Source organism: Papilio machaon, chromosome 1 (genome assembly GCF_912999745.1).
Source record: "Papilio machaon chromosome 1, ilPapMach1.1, whole genome shotgun sequence".
Classification (NCBI taxonomy): domain Eukaryota; kingdom Metazoa; phylum Arthropoda; class Insecta; order Lepidoptera; family Papilionidae; genus Papilio; species Papilio machaon.
This window is the reverse complement of record NC_059986.1, coordinates 4,720,146-4,735,851: the sequence shown is the minus strand read 5'-3', so window position 1 is coordinate 4,735,851 and position 15,706 is coordinate 4,720,146. Positions and strand designations below refer to the sequence as shown.

Genomic DNA, 15,706 nt, shown 5'->3' with positions numbered 1-15,706 from the left:
GTGGCCACTAGGCTAGTGGTAAATCAATGTGTAGCTGTCATATTACTTTTTTCTTTTACGTCATTTTCTATGTCCTAAGTAGGTTTAGGTTTCTGTCAGAACCAACCACGATAGCAGCGCCTCTCTCGCAGGTTCAGATATCCTTGTTTGACGATAAATAATTATAATTTAAATTTTATATAAATGTAACATTTAGTTTTCATAATTATTATTTTTTTAGGTAGAGGACTCATATTTAAGGAATAACATTCTTAGAAACTAGATTTATAGGGCAATGGAACACGGACTTCAAAATACATTGGAAAATCTTGAAGCAGTCTGTAAAGTGAATAAAAATAGATCCACGGATTAGATCAGTGCTTTAATCTTAAAACATCTCTCCCAGATTTTTTTTGGTTTTATTAGAAAACATCATTACAGCAATATTTGCTACCCTAATTAATTAAGAAATATCTTAGGTAAGCAAATGTGCATTGGAATAAAATAAATGGTGGGTATATAAATAAATAACAAGATTTCTAAAAATAAAGCTCAGAACATTTTTGAGATACACTATTTGTAGTGCGTTTTTTGTAACCTTTACTTACGAATCTAAATAAACTACATGTCGACTTATTGTCACTTATTATATACTATGATATGCTATTTTAAACCGACTTCATAAAATATTTGCTAATCATGAATCGGTTCGGCTTAAAACATATGGGAATTGAGTTCAGTTGTTATGAAATATCCATGTTTTTCGTTAGATTTTTTTTGTAAAATAGTATTAAAAAAAGTTCACTGACGAAGCATTGTAACAAAGTTCGATTGACAACATCACAATAAATATGTTATCGAAATTCGACAAAGTAAGCAATTATGTAGTTCTTAACTTCAAAAAATAAATAATATTTTATGCTCGCCTTTACAAAATTACGTTGTTGGATTTTGATGAAAAGTGACCTATTCTAATGGCCCGCTTATAAAATTGTTACTTTTCTTTTTTCAAAATACAATTTTAAATATTAAGTTATAACAACATAGGTTGGATCATAACTTAATGGTAATGAACTGAATAATTTTCATATATTTTGTATGAAAATAACAATAGAGTTTCCCCTTAACTATATCAATTAGTTTTTTTTTACATGATAAACGGATCATCATCATCAGCTCACTATACGTCCCCACCAAGGGGCTCGGAGCCTACCCCAAGTTAGGGGTGACTAGGCCATAGTCAAACGGATGTTAGGCGAATATTTTTTTTAGGTTTTATTCTAGAAGCGTAATTAAAAAAAAATACTGTTTACATTTCATATTCACAACAAACATCGTTGTAAGTTAAAATATCTATAATTGCCTTTTACAGATTCATAATGTCAAGATACAAGCAACCAGAAAAATTGGAGAAATTAGCTTTACGCAAACTCGGCGATTGGATAGCGTTACAGGCAGAGATTCAAATGGTGCCGGCAGTAGGAGTCGCACAAGAAAACATCAGTAATGCCCAAGTAGTGCTAGCAAATAGCATTAACTTTATTCGATCTTATCTTGATTTTAACGTCCCTTGGATGCTTTACGACTCATTAGCAGAAATGACGATTAAAGCTCTGTCAGATTTAATAGAAAAAACTAAAAATTCGTATGGATTTAGAATTTCCATGGGAAGATTTGTCACTCAAATGAATGTTATTGTAAAAATGACTGAGGTACTGTTCACTAAAAATATTACGTATCTATCTATTGATAGAATTCCTAAGATGATTCGTTCAGTTTTTTATGCCAAGTTATACATGCTCAAAGGTTTAGTATATCTTAATTTAGGTTCTCTCTCAGGTGGGTGGAAAACAGCAGATATGGAGGGTGCCATTATTCAATCCTTGAAAGAATTGCATTCCCTTAAATATCTGTTTATGAACTACGATTGCACTGACAACATCCTTATATGTATTGTACAATATTGTCCAAAAATAGAAACACTAGATGTTTCTTCATCTAAATGCATATCAAATGAGAGTATAGATATTATTTGTAATCTAAAAAAATTAAAAAGCATACAACTCTATAGGACGTCCGTTACGTGGACAGGATTTGCGAATTTGCTTTTGCATTGCGATAATTTGGAAGACGTGGGCAGATGTGACGAAATTGGCAGAGTATTAGAATTTATACATAAAACTGGCATCGGACTAAAGCAACTTAATTTAAAAACTTACGTCAGTCGTTACGCTACCGATACTCATTTACAATTGGCGGTAAAAATGTGTCCCTTGATTCGGAGCATGACAGTTTTCCACAACACTTTGCAAAGCGATCTCATGATATTGATAGGTTTAGATCATTTGTGCGATCTGAAATTATTATCATGTGACTTTTATGCGGACCAAATTAAACAGGTGCTTCAAGCCAAGGGTTGTAACATTATAAGCCTACACCTAGAACATGTCGATCAAATCGATTTGAATGCTTTAATGTACATAAGTCAAATGTGCCCATTGCTTGAAAATTTTACTCTTTATAATTGCTCATTGATACAGCATACATCTTTATATACAAAAAAACTTGATATATTACCCTTCAGAAATCTAAAAAAACTAACGTGCGTAAGCACTTGTACAGATGAACAGTTATTATTCTTACTAAGTAATTGTGTTAACGTAGAATTTCTTCATATTGGGACAGCTATACAATTTACCGATGATTTCATGTTTAAAATATTAGAGATAAATCCACTGATACATTTGAGAGAATTGCGTATAATGCAATCTGACTTTATGACTGTTACTTCTGTCGAAAGAATAATCCATAGTTGCATGAGCTTAGAAATATTAGTAGAACTAGAGAGTTGGACACTTTTAACAGACAGTGATCGCGAGTTTATAAGAAATTATATTAAAATGAACAACTTCAATATCGACACAAGCCCTATCAGACGATATGATGCATGACAAGGTCATCGCCAAGGCGGGTCAGGGCTGTTACTCACCCCTTATGATACCTACAATCCCTATGGATCTACTTGACATTATTTCATTAAAAAAATAAATCACATGTTATAAAATAGGGAGTAAATTATAGAATACATGAAATTGTAATCACTGTTATTGTTTTAAAATCTCTTCAGTATTGTTAATTGGTTTTAATAAAACATTTTAACAGCACGGTCTTTTCATTTGTACACAATTTGACAAGCTATGGACCAATACTAAAACAATACAGCGTTTCGGGAAAAGAAGAAACACCATGTATCTTATGTGTACGTGTACATCGTGTATCTTATGGTGCGGTTTTTCTGTGTGCCTGGGACTTAAGGTTATCGTGCACTCATCAAATCCCAGCGTGGTGTACATTCGCTGTTTTCGATTGAGCGGGATAAAGATATTTTTGGTAAACCGCCATTCTCGCTTGCATATGTTGACGGAGAGCATTTGACAAGTACATATCGCACCATTACTCTCGTCCAAACAATGGGGAGAAAAACTGAAAGAAAGCGGGAGTTTCCTTCTGTCACCTTCCAAAATTTTTATACGTCATTATTCTTAACATTGAAAGAATTCAGGTTATCGCACATCACTCCACTACTCGCCTTGCGATCGCCACGGGCATACACTCGCCGCCAATTGAGCGTTTAGCAAACGCCGACTTAGCCGTTGGCTATCGCGTATGTACTTACTTGCTGAGCCGGGTTGCTAGGTAGACAGTCTTATATCACAGCAGAATATGCTAATGATTTTATTAAGACTGTATGTTCTTTACGGGAGGCGTGACGAATAAAACGCAGCGTTGTGCAGTGTGGTTCCGCTTGCCCTCGTGAACGAATAGTAACATATTTTATAGGTACTAAAGATTTGTGGCGAGGCAGGAGTTTGGAATGTGGACACAAAAAATGTTTCGGGTGGTTCGCATGGGAAAAGATCGACGAGTACTTAACTTAAAATTCCTCGTTCGATTGCACTTGACTGATGGAATGTGTAGGCAGCTACAAGCACGATGAAGATATTAATTTGTAAACAAAACGTTATATCGCCGATTTTAATGTCGTCTCCAAACAATAATTCAAGATAATAATTCTAATAATATGAAAGCCGAAATTATTGCCCAGTGCTCGAATAACTAGTTTATTAATCGTTTATTCACTTAAAATGTATCAGCCGTTCAAAAATTAGTTTTTAATAAATCTATTAAATAAATTGAGCACGCAAAAAGCAGTGCTTTAGGAGGGACCCCGAAACTTTTAATAATTTGAAAAATAAAATTGAATTAAAGTAAACCTTTAAACCCATAGATGAGATGAGCGTAGTATATAGACATGAGGGTGATATAACCAAATGAATTAAAATTTAAGTAATTTTATTATTCTTTAAAGTAATAATGTTATTTTCCTATCCCACAATTAATGTTATGAGTAAAATGTTTAATTTTTATATTTGTCTACGTTAAGAATTCGTAAGAAATTTCATGAAATTCTGATATGGTATTCAGAAATTTATAAGATAGTTAATTTCCATGAATAACATACATTGTTAAAACGATAACCCTAGTTATAGGTGAGTGAAATAAATGAAGCACGTTGCTGTACACGTAACACATAATTTTAAATAAGTTGAAACCCTTCAATAATTCATTTGGTTGGAAAATTAAAAAAATTCTCCGTTATTATCAGATTGGAGAATTGCAGGAGCTCTAATGTCTAATAATGAATCACTTTCTCGTTTCGTTTCAATTTGAGTTGTTTTAAAACAACATTGTGGCATCACTGTCAGACTGGGACTGAAAATCTACTAGATCCAATTGTAGTTATAGTTGAATGATATAAAATGCTTTACAACAATACCCTTATATACCTCTTTGTTTTCAGGACAGGTTTCTATTTTTGTAGCAACTTCATATCTGTTCATCACACAATTTCTTTCCCTATGACCAATTCATATAAGCCTTTCATGTCCTCAATTGCTTGTAGTCTTTAATAGAAAAAATAAGTTTACTTTTTTGGTCAATGATTAGCACTCACACATAATCAAGAGAAAAATAATTCCTGTTTGTATTACATTGCCTTTTAGGAAATGTGTCTAATATAATTTTTTCACACATTTCAAGATGATTTTAGAACTTTTACATATTTCCTAGAAATTGTATACAATGATGTATTACATTTACATTTCTGTGAACATTTACACACTGATTTTTGTTTTATGTTTACATTCTATTTTTTATTTAAAAATTGAAATTGAAACTGTTTTTCTTTCATTTGAATAGAAATTATAAAATTATTTGGAATAATCCATTTCTGTTTGAACAAACATAGAAAAACAAAAAGATTCATAACCAATAATGCTGAATTACTAAACTGGGAGTTGTCAAACTAATCAATTTGTAGAGCACTAAAATTTAAACCAACACTACATATACAGGGGCATAAACTAATAATAATGAATAACATTTGAGTATTTGGAATTTAAAAAAAATATGTTACATCTGTAATTTCATAAAAAATGTTTACAGTTTCATTTTTAGATATTTCTTTAATTTGTCATTTATACAATTTGCGTACCGTCACATTTTGTCTCCAACTTTAGTAATGCCAAAATAATATGTGATGCTTTTGATTTCTTATGGGTTTTAAGTAGCATTATGGTGTGTGCTTCTCAATCTAGTAGTATATGATATTTCTGGTATTCTTGTATTTGGTACAAGAGCAAACATATAAACGGGATAAATTCCACTAGGAAAGTTGGTTTGCTTACATTGCTTAATCCTTTTTAAATTTGCTTTCTTAAAAATTCTCATGTAATCTTTTAATGATCTAGTCACTGATGAATCCGCCTCATCTTTTTCTGCAGCTCCTGATGAGGTGACATTTTCCTTTACAACTACAACTCCATTTTCAGTCAATGCATCTCTGTAAATTTGTTTAATAAACATATTAACTCTAAACATTCTATCTATTTCATGTAAATGTTTTCTCAATGTAAGATAATTTACCTGCATCTGTTTAGATATAGTACAAGATCGTCGTCAGTTAAATACCCTAAAACCCACTGATTCCAGATAACATCATACTTTTTCTCTGGTGTAAATTCCTGTAAGCTGACTTTATATAAGGTTTCAACTTTACTTTTGTCGTCACCAACAAAGTCTGCTAATGCGTTAATAAATTTTTCATCAGGTTCTATTACATCGACCTTTTGAAAGTTTGGTATAAGTAAAAATTTTGTTATCCGGCCAATACCAGCACCACAATCCAAAGCAAGATTTGGAGCAGGGCCATTACCTAAAGCAAATAATGATTTAAGGAACAGTTTTGATCCTTCAATATCAGCATTTGAAATAAATCCAAATCCTCCAAGCACTCCATCCACAGTCGGAGGAATCTCAGCCCAATATTTCAATGACAATTCATAATTAATTGAAGTATTATGATTCATCTTGCATTTCCTTAATTTTTTTTAATGTTAGTAGTTACAGTTATAAAAATTATATTCAAATGTTGAGTTGGATGTGTAGTGTAAATTAAAAACAACAAGACCCTAAATTATAATAACCTAGAAAACAAAAAGAAAACAGAAGATGACATACTGCCAAATGCCAAATAATACTTTTTTTTTTTAATTTATTAAGGCATTGGACAACGGCCTAAATGTGCCAAATATACAGTAACGTAGTGTTGCCAATTTAATTTTAAATGAGAGCAATAGTCAACAAGGACATAGATATCGAATAGAAATAGATAGGTGATTATCTTTCAAATGATATAAGGATTGCTATAATAATATAATAATTATACTAACAACCCAACAATGCTGAGTGTGATTTGTAAAACTTTTCACAAAAAGGGAAGTTAGATGATTTCACAAGTAAATAGATTTAGCATTAAAACGGTGTAATTCACAAAAAGTTGCTAGAACATAGTGTAAATATATATTCCTTTTCTTAACTATTAACAATAAAATAAGTTTTTAATATCAGAATTAAATATCAAATATTTCACTAAATCCCGGTGAATTCGCGTTGAAAACCTCAAAGCTATTACGGCCGTACGCGTATTTCTACGACTCAAAGAAGCCAGGATATCAATCGCGTAAACACCTTGCCAATACCTTTTTAACGGTGGTAGATTCCGCAAGAACAATATTTGTTGGGTGCATGAATAGGCCGGGTCGACCGGTGAAATACCATGACTACACAGAAGACAGGCGTGAAGTGGAAGCAATTCCGCGTAACATCTGGTGAATGTGGTGCCTGAGGCCTACATCTGTCTGGGCACATCACTTAACCTTTTTATCTGTTTAGCATCCTAATACTGTAACCAATAGGTCCTCACGACGCTCAAGTTACTCCCTATTTAGCGTCTCGACCTCCCCTACTAAGAACCCCTCCAAGCCCCCCCCCCCCCTACAAGCTTATTTATTATTTATTTATTTATTTATTTATTTACAATACAATAAAAAAAACCTAAAATAGAACTATGTCCCACAAAATTATATAAAATAATTTGACTGTGGGATCAAGGAATTTAATTTAAATTTAAATTGATATAATATAAAATTAGATTAGTATGATAATTAAAAATTAAATTAAATTTAAATTTATATAAAATAAAATTAGATAAGTATGATTATTAAAATTAAAATAAATTTAATGAAAGTATAATGAAATCAGTTATGGGAAAAGAAGTTATGGCAATGCATGTATTAAAAATTTTTTGAGCTTTGTTTTAAATTTACCTTTGATACTTTCATCCGTAATGAATGCAGGTAAACTATTAAATATATACGGTACACGTTTTTTAAGAGTTCGGTCTCCGTATATATTATGTACCCTGGGCACCATATATTTACCTGCAATCATTGCTCGGGTATTGTAGGTATTACATATATTTTTAAAAAAAGAAGTATGCTCACGATTGTTAACTGCAATTAAATATTTATGTTTGACACTAACAGGAAGTATTTTACATATTTTAAAAAGTTTGAATGAGTCCTGATTATATTTTGATTTTGTTTTTTTATCCACAAGTAATTTAACATATCTTAGTTGAATATTTTCCAGTTTACAAATATGGGTTTTATGTGTGAGTCCGTAACAATCGAGAGCATAATCGAGTATTGGTTCCACTAATGAATTATAAAGTAATTTTAATGTCCCTTTTGGAACTCGAAAACTAAGATGATAAAATTTGCTAAGAATATTCCTAAGTTTCTTACATAAAAAATTTACATGTTCAGTAAAAGAGAAATTTTCGTCTATTTTTACACCTAAATATGTTGTACATTTAACTCGTTCTATTGGTTTGCAAACACAGTTAACCAGGTTATTATGAAAGCAATCAAAAGAATGTGCAACTAATGATGGAGGTGACTTTGTTAAAGGTAAGTGTGGGGAATGTATAATTAACAATTGTGTTTTATCAGAATTGAGGACTATGCCATTGTCATGTGACCACTTGACAACGGCATTTACATCTTGCTGCACAAGGCGACAGGTCTCTACTAAGTCAATACCGGCTCGCAGCACGCACAGGTCGTCCGCGTACATGTGCGCGGAGCAGTGTTTGAGTACAGCACATAAACTGTTTACGTGCATCAGGTAGCAGACGGGACCACATCCCGAACCTTGAGGCACCCCGCAATTGACCATTTTCTTATCACTTAACGTGTCACCTATTTTCACCCTATACGAGCGAGAAGTGAGGTAGTCTCTAAACCATTCGTTCAGAGGCTTCCCCACTCCACATTCTAGTATTGCATTCAATAATGTGTCCGTCTCAAGGGTATCAAATGCCTTTTTAAAGTCAAAAAATATGGCTACGACATGTTTCTTGTCGTTTAAATGATTGTTTATTTCATCTGTGAAATTAGACAATAATCTGTTTGTACTTTTCCCCTTTTGAAAACCATGTTGTGATCGGGATATTATACTATTGCTCTGTAAGTAATTGCCAAGCTGATTTACAATACATTTTTCTATAATCTTTTCTATACTAGATAAAATTGCAATTGGTCTATAGTTAGAATATATTTTCCGGTCACCTCTTTTAAAAACGGGACGAATTATTGCTTCTTTAATTTGATTAGGAAATGAGTGATTTTCAACAGACAAGTTAATGAGTTTAGATATGACTGGACTTATTTTGCGGCTAATTAATTTCAAATCTGACATCCGTATTTGATCGCTACCAGGAGATTTCTTATGGTTCATTTTATTAATAGTCTTTTCTACATCAGAAACACTGACAGGCTGCCATCTCATATTTCTATCTGCTTGCTGTACATAGTTATCCCTATTTAACCATTTTTCATTGCAGATATGTTTAATTTGTTGAATTTCTTCATTAAATGTGTTTGCAAACCTATCTGCTATACATTTAGTGTTATCCTGCATATTCATATTATTAATTATTACACTATCTAAAGATTGCTTATTTTTCCCCAGCAATGAATTTATTCTATCCCAAACCATTCTTATATTTTTATTGCAATCGATAATACGTTGCCTATCGTATTCATTACTGCTTTTAGATATCACTTTATTGCATTTATTTCTATATCTAGTATATTCAAGTCTCTTAATCATATTCTTCGGATCATTGCACCAAGCCCTAAACATCCTGTCTCTTTCCTTTATCATGTTTTTGAGTTTATTAGTTACCCAACATTTATTATATCTATGACTAGCACGTACTGTAATAGTTTTGTAACAATCATTATAAATATTTGAGAATATTTCATGTAGGGCATCATATAATTTAATAGGGCATTCAATAGACATAACCATATTAAAATCAGTGTTTAGTAGTCTCTCCCTAACCAAACGATTATCGAGCACACGTCGTACTGTAGTCGCAATACTGGTAACGCGAGAACCGCGGCCGGCCGCCGTGTGCGACGTGATGTCAGCGGATCGTTTCAATGGTGAGCGCGATGATCCTGCAACGACACAATTAACGCTAGATGGAGCGCGGTTCCACTGCACAGCGGCCGAAACGATATAATGATCAGATATTTTTTGTTGTATTACTGCTGAGTTGATTTGTGATAAGGGAGCTCTGATATATATGTGATCCAGACATGATTCTACAACATTATCCTTAAATATTTCTTTTCGGGTTACTTTATTTATACATTGCACTAAGCCGTATTCTGCTAGTAAATTTTCGTAGTCAACAACATTATTGTCTTGACTTTTCAATATATTTATATTAATATCTCCACACACGAAGAGTTTGGTATTTTTGGGCAAGTTTTCTAATATTGCACGTAACTCGGTCAGAAACTGTCTAATTCTATTATTATTATTTATTCTTGGAGGTCTATACATGGATAATAAATATATCGGATCATTGTTGGTCTCGTCTAGTACAATGCAAACACACTCCGCTGAGCGCATTTTGCTAGTATGTTCTGTCTCAATCACTCGAGCCGGCCACGACTCTCGCGTATAAACCAAAACACCCCCTCCCGTTCGATCTGTACGTGTAAAACTATGTATATTGAATCCCTTAATCGTATACAAGTTAATCATAGAGAAATTAATATTTGGCTCAGTTATTACAATAACATCGATGTTGCTTAAGTTACAATATAAGGTGACAATTAATTCATGAAAGTTCTTTTTTAGAGATCTAATATTTATGTGCAAAATACAAAAATCATATTTATATTTGAGCTTTTTCACCCATGCATTTAGATTTCCTACTTCAACAGTGTTTATTCTTTCATTGTCAGTAATAGTAATGATATTATCTAAGATCGTGAATTTTCATTATCATAGTAAACAAAGTAGAAACTTAAGGAAAACATTAAGAAAATAGATTTCTAATCTTTCTTTTTGAGAAGATCAAATATATCTTTTTCAGATCTCACCCAGGATGTTTTATTGCCATCCATCTTCTTAACCAAAATCTTCCCATTAGACACCCAAATATATTTGTAGTGGTGCCGTAGCTCCTTCTTAGTAAACCATAATAAAGTCCGGGTTGATTTAGTGAGGTCCTCATTGATGTAGACTTTACTCTTGTTTATGCCGCCAGTTATCTTGTCGCTTGTTATATCACTTAGCTTGTGTCTTTCTGCTAGCCACGCGTCGCGTGAATTGGTTCCCGATGCTTTAAACCCGACTATTATGGATGCAGAACTAATACCTTGTTTTCGTGGTTGATTCCGTCTCACCCATTCAATATTATCATCACTGACATTGATCATCTTCCCTAGCTTACTAACAATTTCTGTAACATTTTCGTCTGGCATTGCTTCAAGACCTACAATTTCGATATTCTGCTTGCGAGTTAATTGCTCATAGTCATGTAGCTTTTGTTCTAATGCAGTATTGCACTTTTCCACATAAACGCACTTATTGTTTATGTTTTCCACTGTCTTTTCAAGTTTGCGTATTTTGTCCTTTGATTTTTCGTGCTCAGCTAACAACGTGTCATATTTTTCAGAAAGTAAACACATGCTATTTTTTATACATTCCAACTGTTTTATTAGGCAAGGAATAATATTTACGTTTTTCTGGATATCTTTTAGTATCTTGTCATGATATCGGGCGTCATCTTCTTGATCATCGTTTACTGAGTCATCCTCATCAGTACAGTTGTTGCAGTAGATACGGCTTATCCCAGCTTTTAAATCAGCTGCTAGACCCTTTACACAACTTCTATGAAACGTACCCTTACACTGTCCCTGACATTGGAAATGTGACCCTTTTTTTGACAAAACTTTCTTACACTTTTGGCAATCCATTATTCGTTATTCGATAAAAATATACACATATACAAATACTATGTTATTTAATAATTTTCTAATATATTTACTTTTAAGAAAATTAAAAAAACTTACTTACTTGTTGAACTACTCAATACATTCCAACCAAATACATCAGCAGAACTTTATCTAGTCCATTTCTATATAGTCAAAGGCTGATCTGGTGCATTGCTCTATGCATGTCTCTATAAATCTATGTTTTTGAGTTTTTGGTCAATTACAATTTACAATCGTTCGTACTGTTTACGTTGTCTGAAAGAAATATTAAACCTATTAAACTTTTTTAACACTACACTATTTATCAATTGGGAATACAATATCACAAGATTATAATGGACGATAGAGCAGCTAAACTAGCGTCTGCGAGACAAAAGGTACAAAATTGATTACTTAAATTATTTTGTCATACATTGAGTTATGTATAACACGTCAGTGTATTTAAAAAAATATTGTTAATTGCAGCTGAAACACCACCAAGAAAAAAAAATGGTTCGTACAGAAGTTTCAAGCCCCTATCAAGAATATGGTACATTAAAGAAAGAAGCAACCGAAGAGAATATAAAAGTAAAAGAATTGACTACTGGTACTGATGTAGTGAATTTTTATAGTGATAATAGTCTTATAAAAAATTGTGAAACGCCCAACAACAGCGGCATGAATGTGACGGAAATTTTAATTACTAATAAAACGAAACTTGAAGAACAAGTCAAAATATTAGAACAGCAACTGATGGAATTACAGAGAAGTTGTAATTCGGCAGTAGAACAACAAAATGCTCATGCACAAACTGTCTCCCGCTTGCAGATGGAACTGCAAACTGTTCAAAACAAATATGCTGTTGTAAATGATGAAAATTCATTACAAAAGAATACAATATCGAAACTTCAAAGCAATATCGCTACTTTATCAGAACAAAACACCAATTTAATAGAACAATTAGAATTCACAAAAACAATGTTAACAGTTAAAGAAAATGAAAATTCACAACTTACTAATCATATTTCAATGCTTCAAAACCAAATAGATGTGCTGCAGTTACAGATGAAACAATTGACTAATAACTCTAACATCAATATATGTCAAGACCAAGAAGAACAAACATCAAATGTTCAACTTTACCAAAAAATAGCTAACTTAGAGCAACAAATGCAATCACTCCAAAAAGAAAGAGATAGTATTAGTTCTCACTATGAGCATTATGTTGGTGAGCTCAACAGACAACTTAAAACAATGGAAACAAATAATCATGATTTAAATGTGGAAATTCAGACGTTGCACAACAGAGAAACTAACCTTGTTGATCAAATAAGTGAAATGGAAATAAGACTTCAAAACTTTCAATCCAAAAAAGTTGAAGAACATGAAAATGTGTTAAAACTACAAGAAACAATTAAAACTAAAGAGGTATGTTCATTTTTTCATTTATTTACTTTCACTCCAAAATCTACATGTAAAATATAAATGAAAAAACATACAACTATTACAGGAGGCTTTTATCAACAAGATGGAACACCATAAAACACCAAATGTTTGGTTTTTGACAGTCTGTTTGAATATCTTAGAGTTTTAGTGCTAACCTCTGACATAGCTTAACAGTATTGGAAGTGATTTACACTAGTTTATTGTAGTAAGCTTTACTTAACATAGAGTATTTGTTTCATGTGCAAAATTATTATGGCAATTGAAACCAACAGATTCAGAGATTTATCTTCCAATATACTTGACATCTGATTGATCAACTGTATAAAAAAACTTCTGTCATCATAAGGAATGGAAATACAAAATCTCATATAGTAATTAAAAAAAATGAAAACAATGGGTGCTCAATGTGGAGCATTATATAGAGGATAACTCCAACCCATAATACAATAACTTAAACCATTAACAAAAAAATCATGACAATAATAATTTCTTTACATAATTAAGATACATTTCCTTTCTGAACTTTTGATTCTGTGTTTGATAAGTTTTGAAATATTTGCATTGATTTCAGAAAAAAATTCAAGAATTAAATGCTGCATATGATGAACTTCAAGCAAAATTTTATGAAACTCAAGCACAAATTGAAACATTGAATAAGAGTAAAGAAATTAACTGTGATCAGGACAACATCAGCATATCTAAACTAAATGCTGACATCGCCAGTGACAAAGTTGCAGCACAGCGAGCAACAGAACAGAATAAAAAACTTAAAACTGATTTAGCAGAGTTGGAATTTGCTTTTATAAAAATGGTAAATTGTAATAATATATGGTTACTCCCCATAAGGTAAAGGACAGTGATGCTGGCAGGGACAGGGTAATGATCCTACAGACCTATGTCTCATTAAGTATTACATTACAACTGTCACAATGTCACCATGTTGCCGTCCCATTAGGCTTGCTAGATATTTAATACCCTTATAAATAATACCCCTGCAGAATGATGTCATAAATAATTGATTTGTTAATCATCAGTAAAGTTATTTAACAAATTAAATTGCAATTTTTCATCAGTATATTTGTAACTTTTTTCCGTGTTTAATTTCAGAGTAAAGACAAATTAGATTTAACAGACAAATTGACTCATGAAAAGCAACTAAATAAGGAATTGATGCTAAAACTTGCTGACATAGAGGAAAATTTAAGAAGTGTCCAAAACAAGTTAAAGGCTAAGGATGATGAAATGATAAGATTGCAGAATAGTTGCCGCATTTTACAAATCAATTATGAGAAATCCCTCGAAAATTACCATCAAGCTAAGGAAAAAGACCAAAGTTGCATTGATAAAGAAGAAAAGGATATAAATTCTAATGAAAAAGATGCTCTTCATGTCCATAATCAAGAGTGTGATGAAAGAAGAGATTTGATCAAAATTGATGATGAGGAAATAAGATTGAGCATTGCCAAGGAAGATGCGATGTTAAAACTACAAGAGAGGTTTTTAAATATAATGGATGAAGTTGCAAACTTATCTGATGAAAAACATAGACTAGAACACATAATTCTGCAACTGCAAAATGAAACGGATACAATATGTGAATATATAGCTCTGTACCAACAACAGCGCAGTTTATTGAAAAAACGAGATGAAGACAGGAGTGAACAAATTAAAATGTTTCAAATAGAAAGTAATAAATTGAAGATGCAATTGGAACAGCTAAATGACTTGCTTTTGAGATTTGCAAATGATGATGAATTGAAGAAATTTTTGCAAGATGAATCGAGAAAGAATGATTTAGATAAGGTAATGGAAATAATGTTAAGTGTAAAAACCAGTTCATTAATATCCTTAAATCATAAAATGCTAGACTTCAAAAACTTTTATCCATGCAGTTGTTGTTCAGGACAACTTATAGATGTTTAATTTTTTAATAACCAAGGACCTATGACAATTGTAACGAACTTTGATCCAATGTAAAATACACATATAAGAAAATCAAAGTGTTGAAAGTGAAGATCACATAGACCCAGTTGACAGTCCCTTTATCTGTGAAGTTTTACACAACATTTATTAATTTGTTTGTTTAATTAATAGTAATATAATGTTATTTCTCAAAGATTATTTATTTATTATCCGTTGTCGCCCGTAACATCGTTCATGTGATCCAGTTACAGATATTCAGTGGTGGAGCATGAGCAGAATTTAATGTAAGCAAATTGTCTTCCACGAGGCCCACTAGTGGCAAACGACCATTTACTTACTTTAATTTCTATTTCTTTCGTAAAGTAGAACCGTCTCACCAGGAATTAATTTGTAGATCCAACCACCTTAGGCCACCTTCGACGTCGTAATAAAACATTAGTAGCCTTATTCATCATCATAAACTCAAAACATTGATTTTTAGAATTTTCTCTGTGTTTGTGGATGCTAGTCTCTGAATCGGTTTAACCAATTTGCGTTCAATCTTCTTTAATATGCTGTAGTACGTATCGTTTTAGTGTCTAGTTCAATCAATATAAGCATTAAAATATGTACAGTCG

The 15,706-nt window shown here is 32.2% G+C and overlaps 4 protein-coding genes across 5 annotated transcripts; 2 read left to right on the top strand and 2 right to left on the bottom strand.

Moving 5' to 3' along the window:
- LOC106710804 lies at nucleotides 1-3,036 on the top strand. Of its 2 annotated transcripts, none has more exons than XM_014502973.2 (3): nucleotides 1-131; nucleotides 221-458; nucleotides 1,352-3,036. In XM_014502973.2, exon 3 carries the CDS (start codon nucleotides 1,359-1,361, stop codon nucleotides 2,928-2,930), a length of 1,572 nt encoding a protein of 523 aa, XP_014358459.2. In that variant the 5' UTR covers nucleotides 1-131; nucleotides 221-458; nucleotides 1,352-1,358; the 3' UTR covers nucleotides 2,931-3,036. The 2 variants fall into 2 exon arrangements, with proteins under 2 accessions (XP_014358459.2, XP_014358457.2); XM_014502971.2 differs by having other exon boundaries at nucleotides 221-490.
- A 2,451-nt stretch (nucleotides 3,037-5,487) lies between these two features.
- On the bottom strand, nucleotides 5,488-6,459 carry LOC106710766 (N-terminal Xaa-Pro-Lys N-methyltransferase 1). The gene is made up of 2 exons (XM_014502927.2): nucleotides 5,965-6,459; nucleotides 5,488-5,881 (listed from the first exon to the last, which is right to left on the bottom strand). Exons 1-2 carry the CDS (start codon nucleotides 6,405-6,407, stop codon nucleotides 5,602-5,604), a joined length of 723 nt encoding a protein of 240 aa, XP_014358413.2. The 5' UTR covers nucleotides 6,408-6,459; the 3' UTR covers nucleotides 5,488-5,601.
- A 4,337-nt stretch (nucleotides 6,460-10,796) lies between these two features.
- Nucleotides 10,797-11,723, bottom strand: LOC123721382. The gene has a single exon (XM_045679981.1). It carries the CDS (start codon nucleotides 11,721-11,723, stop codon nucleotides 10,797-10,799), a length of 927 nt encoding a protein of 308 aa, XP_045535937.1.
- Nucleotides 11,724-11,981: 258 nt separating this feature from the next.
- Nucleotides 11,982-15,506, top strand: LOC106710714 (golgin subfamily A member 2). Its single transcript, XM_014502864.2, has 4 exons — nucleotides 11,982-12,118; nucleotides 12,207-13,148; nucleotides 13,738-13,977; nucleotides 14,274-15,506. The coding sequence occupies exons 1-4, from the start codon at nucleotides 12,077-12,079 to the stop codon at nucleotides 15,087-15,089; spliced, it is 2,040 nt and encodes a 679-aa protein (XP_014358350.2). The 5' UTR covers nucleotides 11,982-12,076; the 3' UTR covers nucleotides 15,090-15,506.
- The last annotated feature ends 200 nt before the right edge of the window (nucleotides 15,507-15,706 follow it).